The following is a 13,020-nucleotide window of genomic DNA, read 5'->3' as shown; positions in this document are numbered from 1 at the left end:
TAATTATAAGTTTTAAAGGAATATTACGTTTATAATCTTTATTTTAGAACCTACGCGGACCTCGTGTGAAAATCCAGGAGTCCCAAGGCACGGGTCTCAGAATAATACATTTGGATTTCAAGTGAGTACTTTAAATAAATATTTCTATGTACTATAAAACTAGATCAAAAGGCTTCTTTGATTCATGCACATATAATCCTGTTGGCACAAACAGAAAAACATCATGCTTATAGCTGTATTCATAAACATAAAAAGGTAAATGGCAGAAAAAGCATGAACGTAGAAGGAGATTAGGAGAAGAAAAATATGGTTTAAGAAAATAGTATAAGTGATTATGAGGATAAAATAAAAGAAACATTGAAGATAGCTGTGAGCATAAGAAAAATCGACAGTAGTACATAAGAAAGGGGTAAATGAGAATAAGTGAGGGGGTAAATGAGTAAATTCTAAAGGATGATGTAGAGGACTGAAGAAAAGTAAAGATAAAAGATGTTAAAGAACGAATATATAAAAATGTGGTTATCTAATAAAGCAATTAGACTAAAACATGTTTCTCTTATAACATGCATATAATACCTAACTATTTTTAAGTGTTTTCACTGCTATGGGAAATGTCTGAGAAAATAATTTAACCTATATTTAGCCATATAGTTGATTTGTTACAGTGGAATTCTTTAGCATGCCCAGTCTTGTGTGGCTGACTTTCTTATTTTCTCTTTTTCCAGTTTAGATTTTATGTAGACATTCAGCAGGTTTTTCATTACAGGGGCCTAACAGGAGCCAAAGTGCATAGTGACTCCACAAGGAAATAGCCAATATACATATTACCCAATTGCCTTGTGTTTTGGGGTTTTCTAAATTGTACTATTTTGTGTGAAGCTCAGTGGGAACCTGAAAAACATCCATTTCTAAAGGAAGTACTCATCAAAGTTGCCATATTTTTGTTGCTAAAAATAGTTTCCATTTATCGACAGTCCAGGCACAGTACGAACATTGATTTGATAGCATTTCCAATTCTTCTGGTTTGCCTCAGGCCTGTCTACATAATATAAAAGTGTGATAAAAAAGTGTCCCAGTCTCTATTATGTGGTATTTTTAGAAAACTTTAGATTCATATCTTTATGAAAGGTTTTATCAATTGATCTAAATAAATCCTGAAAAATGGACAACTAGTTAAAGAGCATTAGTCCTCATCATATAGATGAAGACACTGGAAAGGAATTTGATTTGGCTTTGATCACAGAGCAAGTCAATGAAAATATCCTGAGAGAATACAGAATTTTGATGTTAGTGTCTGTGTACTAAATCAGGTGATTTTTTGAAGAGTAGGAGTCCTTTCTAATAAATACCCTTTGAAATAATGAGAATGGAAATGAGTAAGAATGAGTTTAGTATAGTAGTCTAATGAAATGAATAGAATCATTAACTCTGCATTGTAAGAATTCTATTATAACCATTGAAAAATATTATTCCAAAGTTAACCTAACCCTGAATTCATATTATTTAGCTAATAAACATTCATTGGATCATCATATTCTACTTAGATAAATATGAATAGACTAGATTTTAAAAATGATAAACTCTCTACATAATTACATTAATCTTTATAAAAATTATAAATGATGTACTGAGTATGTTAAATTAGGGACATCAACTTTCTTACATGCATGTGACTGGTGTGTGTGTGTGTGTGTGTGTGTGTGTGTGTGTGTCTATACATATTTAAATATATTTACTAAATCTGTATAGAACCAATGGAAATGTTAAAAGTTTATATAATTCTCACTAATATTAAAATATTGGTAGATTCCAAATAGAATCCTGGAAAAGCCATCTTTATTGGTTGAGAAAACTCTTGCTTGCAAGTTAACAGAAGCTATTTTGAACTAGCTTAAGACTAAAAGCATTATAAGCTATGTGCAGGTAGACCCTAAGAAAGGGACCCCAAGGCACTCCCAAAGACTCCAAGAAAAGGGATCCAGGCAAGACCCATCAAGCCCAGAATCTAGGAACCGGGCACCAGGACTCAGTGTTTTCCACTACTCTGTGTTTGCCTACTTTGATTTTCTGTCTCCAAATTGACCTTATAGCCAAGGGTACATTTTTCTAATTATATTTCAGCCACATACAGAAAATGATTGTGTCTCAATCTCAGTTCCAGATTTCTAGAGAAAGAATCAGGATGTCTCAACTTTTGTATCTACGCATGATTTGATCAGGTCAGCAGTGACTTAAGTAAAATTACAGCTGTTAGAAAGCTCACTTCTGAGAGGAATAAGAGAAAGGGGAAAGTGATGAATTACACAGGCACTCAAATCATTTTCTTGATTTTTTTTCTTCGGTGTGTTTATTTACTCTTTTTCTATATAGATTTATATATTAGTTTTTTGGACACAGCCATAATTATTAACATATAAGGATATATTACCTGGTGCCAGAGATGACAAATACTCCAGTGTTGAAAAAGGTACCCAACATAGTTTCTCTTATATCTAAAATATAGTTGGAATAATTTTTGGCTAAAAATAGATTGGTAGTGAAGGGAGTAGCTGTCAAAGTGATTGATACAACATCTAGATTAATTATGGAGTAAATTCCAAACACACATATTTCACTAACTGCCATATTACTCTTTAAATTGAGATACAGGTTTTGGAAGACACATCATTAGTAGTTAAGACTTGTAACATTAAAGTTATTATAAATGTGAAATGTTTATAAACTGACTCTTGGGTATTTAAGCCCAAGATATTGAACACTAAGATATTTAGCCCTACCAAAAAGACCATGGTGATGATGTATGATTTCCAGTTTATAATCGAAATTAGTACATAAGTACATTGAATGGGGCAAACGTTATAGTGTTTTATTACTTTGAAATGATGACTTTGATGCCATGCATTTTCAAACACAAATCTCATAAAATCAAATTCATTTTACTTATTTATTTTATTTGAGAGAGAGAGAGGGGGGGACACAAGTGGAAGAGAGGGTCAGGGGAAGAGAGAGAATCCCAAGCAGGCTCCACACTCAGCATGGAGCCCAACATGGGTCTCAATCCCACAACCCTGGGATCGGATCATGACCTGAGCCAAAATCAAGAGTCAGATGCTCAACCTACTGAGCCACCCAGGTGCCCCCAAATCCAATTTTTAAAATTAAAAACTTATAATTTTTTAATACAAACTTATAGTATAATCTAAAATTCAAAAACTTTTTAAACCAGGAAGCTCAGGGCCAAAATTGATGCTCAATGAAAACTCCTTGGATCTTATCTTATGCATATGTTTTTATCCCTTCATTTTTATGGTCCTTTCCTTTTACTTCAATTTTATTAATCAAAATCTATGTGTCTTTTACTAGAAGCTACTTCACTTTTTCTTGGATACAATGTTTAACATAAGCACAGAGTAAAAAATATAAATATAAAAGGGTTGTTAAGATATATTACAGAGGAAGCCTATAAATTGTAAAGCCATATATATGTGTGTTATATAAATATATATCAAATAGATATCTTTAATATGTGATGTTAAAAATCAGACACAAATAAATACAGTGATAGAAGTTCTAGGAAAGCAAGAGTCATTTGCTATGAAATATCATGGAAGAGAAAGATCTTACTTAGAGTGTTCTAAATTTATACAAAATTTCTATTATGCCTTGATTAGCTATCTAAACTTCACAGTTTAGAAACTAAGATATAACATATAAAAGAAATAAGGAATTAAAGAAGATAAATTATATTTACCAAGTAGACATGTCTTAATATTTTATAATGCTTTTGTACAAAACGTGCGATTTGCATCCAACTTAAGTTTTATTTAAACATTGGCTGCAATTAAAATATAAATGGATAATTTTTAATTCCTGATATAAAAATAATATTCCATGTTTTTACATTGCATATAATTGGTTATCCAGAGCACTTTTTATTAGTAAATATTGGTGAGAAAATTGTGCCTAAATTATTTTTTCAAGAATTTTTTGAATTGGATAATGTAAAATTATTTTTCCCAAAGGTAGCCAAATTATATTATTCACATTAGAAGTTAAATTAGAATCAGAAGGATATAACATCACTAGCTGGAAAAGCATGGAGAGCTATATAAAATATACTATTAAGTGGGCTAATAACTAAAAAAGTGTCTATTAATGCACTGTTATTTGGAGAAAATTCTGGTAATTTATTTAACTATAATAAATTCTGAATAAAAAATTAATTAGAAAATTTCTTTAATTCTAGTTATATTAGATATTTGGTATAAGTATTTGTGAATTTGACAAAACTAGTTATTACATGTATTAGTGACATATAGAAAGTCTTTAAATAAACTTTACATCTCTGGTATCTGGTTAATATCTAAAGCAGTATTTATGATGACTTCAGAAAAGTTTACAGAAATAAGGGGAAAAGTCTTACAAGTAAAAAAAAAAAAAAAGGCTTTGTAATCCCACATGTTTCTTATATCTTATGATCATCAAGTCTTAATGAAGCAGCCTAAATGTACTCCTCAAAGAATAAACAGTGATTTAGCTTCATGCTATGTAAAGTGTAGAAGGGATATCCTTGTATGTAAAGAAACTATAGACATGTTAAATCTTTTTAGTTTTAATTTATTTTTAATTTATTTTTTAACCTTTATTTATTTTTGAGAGAGAGAGAGAGAGAGACAGACAGGCAGAGTGTGAACAGAGGAAGAGCAGAGAGAGAGGGAGACAGAATCTGAAGCAGGCTCCGGGCTCTGAGCTGTCAGCACAGAGCCGACAAGGGGCTCGAACTCAGGAACCACGAGATCATGACCTGAGTGGAAGTTGGAGGCTTAACGGACCGAGCCACCCAGGTGCCCCAATATGTTAAATCTTAAGTTAGGTAATCAACTGATTTTGTAAAATTAAATTATTAGTCCCCATTCCTTCAGTTGATTTACCATTTTCAAGAGCTCTTGGTGCGCACGAGGGAGTAACACAGTCCCTAACCTAGAGAAGCTAACTTCTAGTGTGTGGGTGACTTTATAGGATAGATGATAACATTGGTAACTTTGAAAGTTGCTAAGGAAGGACATAAAAAAAGTTCTCCTACTCTGTTGCTACAGGGAAGCCTTTCTAAAAATGTTGTCTCAGATAAATCTTTTAGGATAAGAGCTAGGAAAAGAAAGTTGGGAAAGACATTTCATGCAGGGTAAACAGCATGAAAATATGCATGCATTAAGGGAACAATAAAAATTTGTTGTTATAAGAGTACAATTTGAGTAAAAGTAAGTGGTCAATGAAGAAACCAGAGGGATTGGCTGTGGTCAGGATATGGAGGCTTTTATTTGACAAGCTAATACAATGTAACTTAACCTATGGGTGATAAGCAGTAAAGATTTTAAGAAGGAGAATGTGGAGGTCACACTTTCGTGTTGATTATTCTGACTTTAGTGTCGAAAATAAATTTAATTGTGGTCAAGATTGGAGAAATGGAAACAAGTTATATAATTATCACAATTGTAGTTATGATTATTGTAATTATAATTATGACAGTAGTTCTCAAAGTGTGGCCCCTGACCAAGCGGCGGCAGTATTAATTAGGAAATTGTGGGAAATACAGATTCTGGGCCTCCCCCACATCTACCCAGTCAGAAACTCTCCAGGGAGGCTCAGCTATCTGTGTTCTGGAAAGTCCTCCTAATTATGATATCTGCTACAATCTGAGAACCAAACCTGTAGAAAAGATACGGAGGACTAAAACAGGATATAAAAGTGGAGAAAGACAGAAGGGGGCAGTTTGTGAAAGATTTAGGAAGTAAAATTATCAGTATTTGGTGGTAAATTGAATGAGGGGAGATTCATGAGTAGAAGGTGGCAACATTAACTGAGTTTGAGCCTAAAAGTAGGATTGCTAGAGTGGTGGAGGTGATGGGTTGCGTAAAACCAGTTTGACTGAAGAACAGAATTGCAAAATCTACCTGTTGAGTCACATAAACTAGTCCATATAAGAGATGGACTGGCAGTTGAGCGTCCGACTTCGGCTCAGGTCATGATCTCGCGGTTCGTGAGTTCGAGCCCCCCATCAGGCTCTGTGCTGACAGCTCAGAGCCTGGAGCCTGCTTCGGATTCTGTGTCTCCCTCTCTCTCTGCCCCTTCCCCATTCATGCTCTGTCTCTCAAAAATGAATAAACTTTAAAAAAAATTAAAAAAAAAAAAAGAAATGGACTACTCCAAGGGCGCCTGGGTAGCTGAGTCAGTTAAGCATCCAACTTTGGCTCAGGTCATGATTTTACTGTTTGTGAGCTGGAGTCTGGCATTGGGCTCTCTGCTGGCAGGACACAGCCTACTTTGGATCCTCTGTCCCCCCCGCACCCCCTTCGTCCTGCCCCTCCCTGTTCTCTCTCTCCCTCTCTCTCCGAAAAATAAACAAACAACAACGACAAAACAGAAATTGACTAGTCCATGCAGCACCGTCTTGCACAACTTCAGAGTATGTGAACTGCATGTCCTGGAGCACAATTTGAAGGACTTCATTTATGTTGAATTCAGGGTGCACAATACTCCCTGGAGCTGAACGGTGTAGTGGCCCTGGACAAAATGGGTCCTTGAGGGGGGTAAGAGATCTCAAGGCTATCGTGAGGATGTCTTGGAAGAGAAAATGTAAGATAACTGAAAGAATAAGTGTTGCTATCAGAGAGCAACCATTGGAATGGAATGTTTCTTGTATGGCATCATTCTGGGTTATAATGAGAATATGAGAAATGGTAGCATTTAGCTGGTCTCGAGGTCCAAATGGGATCTTGGATCAAATTATGTCACCTTAAGCTCAGCTTCATGTTGTTTTAGCAAGTGCAAGTAGGAACTAAGTGGGAAGGGAGGAAACAGGGTGTTTGTGAAAAGTGCTTCGAGGATGGCTGATCACTCTCAGACTCTGGTGTGCTGGGGAAGGCTGAAGTGGCAAACACTGAATATCCCTCCCCTTGTCTTCCAGCTGTAATCATTTAATAAATCTTGATGATTTTTTTCCTGTAATGTAGTTTGAGCTAACCACGTCCTTCCCAGGTCTACTCCCACATGTTCAGCTTTTAGCCATTCAAATCTAATCCAGTAGGGCTGGCCTCATGATTAAATTGCTGCTTGTCATTCTTTTTGCTGAGTAGTTTCTTTATGCAGTGGCTAAGTTAATTTTCCAAAGATGATATTTTCAACACAAATTTTTCTTGCTCTGAGAGCTCTAGCAACTTTATGTTTTCATTAAAAAAAGATTTTAAATGCCATGGACTACCATTTGAGACTCTTCAGAAATGGATTCTTACTTATGTCTTTGACTTAATAATTAAAGCTAGGATTTATTTAAAACCTATGTGCCATCCGTGTATGGAGTAGATTATATGCCCTATTTCATTTAATTCTTAAAACAAATCTCAAGACAAATAATATTACCATCTTTATTTATAGATTAAGTCTCAAAGAGGAAATATAGCTTATTCAAGCAAGATCAGATCCAGAGTTAAAACCACATACACATTTCTGGGGTCTGTTTTCTTTTTCCTTTTTTTTTTTTTCTGGATCTCACTGCTTCCCGCTTTACCTCCCCTCAACTTCTCAGCTCACCGTGTGAAGTATCCATGCCAATCAACCAAACGTACTTTCTTTTTTCCTGAACTATATGATGTCTATTTTAACCTTTCTGCATTTTCTCATCATGTTCTTATCTTTTCTACTTCTATATCAGTTGTTCTCAAACGTTATTGTGCATTAAAATCACATGGAGGACTTGTTACAACGCGGCTTGTTGGTCCCCTACTCAGAGTTTCTGATTCAGTGGGTGTGGAGTAAGTAAGGTCCCCGAATTTGTATTTCTAGTGACACTGAGGTTACTGGTCTGGGAACCACACTTTGAGAGCCGTGTTCTATGTTTTTATCTAAATTTCACATCCTTAAAACTCAGTGCAAACTTTGCTTGTCTTCCAGTGTGTATTTTTTACAATCCCAACCTTCAGTAAACACATTTGCATCTAATCTCATATTGCATTTACTGTCTTCCATATTCATTTGCCTCTTACACTGTTAGTTATCTTTATTTCCCTTTCTAACTTCATCCATTTTTTTTATCTTTATTTAACTCTCTGTCTTGTAGTCACATGTAGCTTATTGGCTTTTAATATCATATATTTTCTTTAAACGACCATGGCAACATGTTTGGCACCTATACAAGCATTGGATACTTAAATATTTGACAATGATATGTACACAAAGAGATGTAAATTTATCCTTAGTTTTGATTTTTCCCCAATTTTATTTTAAATCAGTTTTAAATATCTTTTTCTTCCAGCTTTCACCATGCAGAATTTCTTTTGAAAGCATTTTCTCATCCAAGGTTTTTTCTATGTGTTGCCATATTTGAAGTTGCATTGGTATGTTTGTTTTTTTTTTTTCCTCTGAAATCTGCTATAGGTAGGAAGTGTTGTGCAATTTCATTGCAAAAAAGGACACCTTCTTCAAGGGTCTACAACACGTACTTGCCTTCCCGACCTCACATGGAGTGGAATTCAGCCTGAGTGCATACGTAAGTACTGTGGGTATGAAGTTATACTTACCACAGATCAGAATTTATATACATTTTTTCTTACAAGTGGGAAATAAATCTGTATCTACACAAAAGATGTATTACGTGGATTTTTTTAGATTATGATAGAACATAATTTACATATATTACTTTATTACTATAAAATAAAACTTTATTACTGTATCATAATCCCAATGCCAATTAAGGAGCATTCTTTTTAAAGAAGTCAGAAGGCATGAGGCACAATTTTGTTCTTTCTTGCAAAGCTCTTTAATTGTGTTCAGCTTGGCCATCTGGTAATTTTAAATGATTATTAGTATATCAATGCATAGATCTGCACCTGTGAATCTGAAGTGCACTGAGGAGGCTCCAATTTAGTGCCTCTTAATCTTTCATCGCTTCTGAAACCCTCTGAGAATGACGAAAGATAGAAACATTCATGGAAGGAAATACACATGAACATCTTGACCAAAAATTTGAATACTATTTCAGGCTTTCCTGGAGCTTCTAAATGTGCACTGACCCTAAATTGAGGGCACCTGTTGTACAGATTAAAGAACAAAACCCAAGGTCATGAAGCTGTCTTTTCTGACTTGAAGTTAGAAATAAGTTTCAGCTGGTGAATTACTTATCTCTTTCCCTCCCACTTTCTTTTTTTTTTTTTTTTTTTTATCTCCTTTCCTATCTTTTAAAATCATGAGCCTCTCAGGGAAAAACAATAAAGAGTTAGCAGGAGTAGAAATACTCATTAGAATGGTGTCCAGCTTTTAGGGTTTGCTGAAGTCTAAATAAGTCTTGTGACTTCACTCTAGCCCTGTTCAGAACCACTCAATTGATCACGGGAGCCTCTGTGGACCCGCAGCTCACTGAAAAGCAGCAGAACACTCCACAGAGAAGTCATGTCACATGCCTGGTTGGCTGAAATTTAAATATAGCCGAATTCCTTAACAGAGAATTCAGTAGAGTACATACTTTAGAAACTGTGTGAGATGTCACTAGGTATTTCTTAGTAAACCAAAGTTCTTTGATGACTTCAGTATGGGATAGGATTTAAATAAAGCTGTTACTGAAAGTATCTCAGACTGCTACTATGCGCATAATGTGAGGGTTAAGAATGTAGTAGAGACAGACTATCTGTTTATCCTTAGCATTATTTCCCCCCAAAGTATTGAATGTCAATAACTGAATTATATTAAATATAAAACATGTAACACACTGTTTATCAGATAATATTTAAAAATGTTAGCTCTTATTTATAGTTTTGTAAATCTCCATTGGGAAAGGGGTGGAAATTTGTTTTTTCAAGCAAATTTGTCCACAGAACATTTTTTTTTCAGAGACAAACTTTTAAGTATCCATATCCAGGAACAAATGACCAGAAATGCTGTCTGGTTTAGGGAGAAAATTCCTTGTAGCATCCATCTCTGAGAAAAGGAACGTTATTTGTAAGACATAAAACATGTAAAGTGGGGGCAGGGCCAAGAAATGGCATACCAGTGGGTAAAATAGAACCAAGATAGCGAATCAAGAGTGGGAGGAAGCATGGAGAAAAGGAGACAAAAGTTAAAAGAATGAAAACACTGCTACTTATGGACCTAAAATATGACCAGAAAATTTCACATGTCAAAATTATTAAATTGTACTTTCTACTTTAGGAGATATTAATATCAGAATGACATGTTGAGCTGTGATTGTATTTAACTTTAGAAAATGTTTTTACAATTTAAAATAAATATAAAAAAATAATAAAATAATATTCCATAAACTGGCATGGAAAATCTGAGTTTGTCAAACTTTGACAGGTATCTTACTATAGGACCTCTTACATCCTTTAAAATGCTAATGTTTAGGGGTGCCCGGGTGGCTCCAACAGTTCAGCATCCAACTCTTAATTCCAGCTCAGGTCATGATCTCATGGTTCGTGAGCTTGAGCCCATCAGCTCTGTGCTGATGATGTTGGAGCCTGCTTGGGATTGTCTGTCTCCCTGTTCTCTCTGTCCCTACCCCGCATGCTCTCTGTCTCAAATAAGTAAACTTAAAACAAAACAAAAGCGTTTTTAATAAAATAAATAAAATACTAATGTGTATTGTGTCTAGAATAGTGATATAGTACACATATGTTAGCTTAATTATCCTCAGCACGTTTTTTCCCCCCCTCAGCTTACCTTTTAATAGCTACCAGTGTTCCACAGGTTATTGCTTAGGACATGCTAGTCTATGATATTAATATGTATATTGACATTGATACATTTTCCTTGAAAAAATTAGAATAACTATGCAAAGGTATATTTATCTTTACTCTTATCTCAGAATTTTCTTAACATGTATATAAAAAATGAACACTTCTCTCTTTTCTTAATATAGCCCACAGCTGTAAACAACCAGAAACTCCTGCTCATGCAAATGTAGTAGGAATGGACCTTCCATCTCATGGCTATACTCTCATTTATACCTGCCAGCCTGGCTTCTTCTTGGCAGGTGGAACAGAACATAGAGTGTGTAGGTCTGATAACACCTGGACTGGAAAAGTTCCTGTTTGTGAAGGTAAGTTTTCATTATAGAAGCTCTTGACAGAAGCTGTTATACTATTTCAGCCTTCCTAAAATGCAGGAGACAAACACTCAACTCAGATTAGCTTAGGAACTAGAGAAGTTTGTCAATCAACTCCAAGGGTAGGCACTTTTGGATCCAGAGGCACAGGAATATTATTGAGGTCTTTTTATAGTTTCTGTTCTATGATCTGTTTTCTCTTCTTTATTCCTTCTTCTAGTTATTTAATCATGGTAGGTGTAATAGCTTTCTGGGCTGTTGTAATAAAGTACCACAAGCTGGATACCTTAAAAAAGCAGAAATTTATTCTTTTACGGTTCTGATGGCCAGAAGCCCCAAATCAGGGTGTTGATAGAAACATGCACCCTCTGAAGTCCTTAGGGAACAGTCATGCTTCATCTCTTTCTTGTTTATGGCAGCTTCTGGCTATCCTCGGCTTTCCTTGGTTCATAAGTTGCCTCACAGCAATTTCTGCCTCCATCTTCATGTGGCTTCCTTTCCTTTCTCTGTATGCCGTCTCCTCTTCTTAAGAACACTAGTCACTGGATTTCAGGACTATATCACCTCTGGATCCCCAATTAATTACATCTTCCAAGACCCTATTACCATATAAGGCCATATTTTGAGATTCTTGGTGAACATGAATTTTGGGGTCACATTATTCAACCTACCACAGTAGGGAAAATTGCTTCCAGCATCGCTGGGTTGATATCTTTTGGCTAGAAAGAGTTTTTGCCAAAACTTCTTGATCAGGAAAGCACTACTCAGGAGTCTGATCAGTTTTAAATTTTTTTTTTTTTTCAACGTTTATTTATTTTTGGGACAGAGAGAGACAGAGCATGAACGGGGGAGGGGCAGAGAGAGAGGGAGACACAGAATCGGAAACAGGCTCCAGGCTCTGAGCCATCAGCCCAGAGCCTGACGCGGGGCTCGGACTCCCGGACCGCGAGATCGTGACCTGGCTGAAGTCGGACGCTTAACCGACTGCGCCACCCAGGCGCCCCAGGAGTCTGATCAGTTTTAAATGGAACCTGCCTCCAAATCTGTCATTCAGCTAGGGTGATATAGTATTTTGACCAGGAGTGTCTACTTCTCTTGCTGCTTCATCAGGACAATCCCCATCTGAATAAGATGTAGTGAGTTCACCAGAGACAAAGGGTTATGTGTTCAGAACAAGGAATAAAGGAAATTGTTCTAGAATTCTTGATAAGGTCATCAATAAATTCCTTTTCCTTTTTTTTTTTTTCAGCCCTTCTAATTCCTCTTCTCTTGTAGCATTCACACATGTTAACGACCTTCTCCTTTTTGAGATGTTTTCACTCTCTTCTCTTAGCAAGAACACTTCTCAGTTTGCTTTAAATTTTTCATGAGATTGAAAGATTAAAAGCCCATTTAAATCCAACAGGATTTCAATAACATTTTTATCTATCTACTTTGCTGTTTATCATCACTACTATGGTAGGCTAACTCAGCATTATCTCTACTGGGACTCCTGCAGCAGCCTTATTTCCCTTAAAACCTTTTAAAGACATTATATTGTTCTAAGGGAGAAGACGACCCCTTACACAGTCTTCACTGCATATATACTGAATGTCATAGCTCCTATAACTTTACAGGGACATCCAGTAACCCACATGATTTCCTTACTTTGAACTACCTTTGATTTGGCTTAAAACTTCAATATTAACTCCTTAGTTTTGAGTCTTTCCAATTTCTTATAACATCATGGGTCACCTTAACAAATTTTTATTTTTAACACACACCCTACTAAATTATTTCTGCCTTTGTGCAACAGGAACATACCCTTAGCCTTCAGCTATCATGCTGTAATCAACTGTTTGCATGTTGGTTTATGAATTTAAAATAAGAGAATCCTAAAATGAAAAAGCAGCACTAATCTTTGCCTCATCCTCCTGGCCTACAATGGG

General features: G+C 35.6%; 1 protein-coding gene across 2 annotated transcripts in view; it reads left to right on the top strand.

The window, feature by feature from the left end:
- CSMD3 (CUB and Sushi multiple domains 3) overlaps window positions 1–13,020 on the top strand; it is a 1,257,946-nt gene that overhangs the window by 1,220,960 nt on the left and 23,966 nt on the right. For both annotated transcript variants that reach the window (XM_047073797.1, XM_047073796.1), the window contains 3 exons: window positions 48–121; window positions 8,431–8,542; window positions 10,907–11,086. In XM_047073797.1, coding sequence (XP_046929753.1) covers window positions 48–121; window positions 8,431–8,542; window positions 10,907–11,086 — 366 coding nt within the window. The remainder of the gene's footprint in view (window positions 1–47; window positions 122–8,430; window positions 8,543–10,906; window positions 11,087–13,020) is intronic.

The sequence above is a fragment of the Lynx rufus genome, unplaced genomic scaffold (assembly GCF_022079265.1).
Source record: "Lynx rufus isolate CCGP_SWC_20201006 ecotype Redwood Valley unplaced genomic scaffold, mLynRuf1.p SCAF_12, whole genome shotgun sequence".
NCBI lineage: Eukaryota > Metazoa > Chordata > Mammalia > Carnivora > Felidae > Lynx > Lynx rufus.
This window is presented reverse-complemented; position numbering and strand designations above follow the sequence as displayed.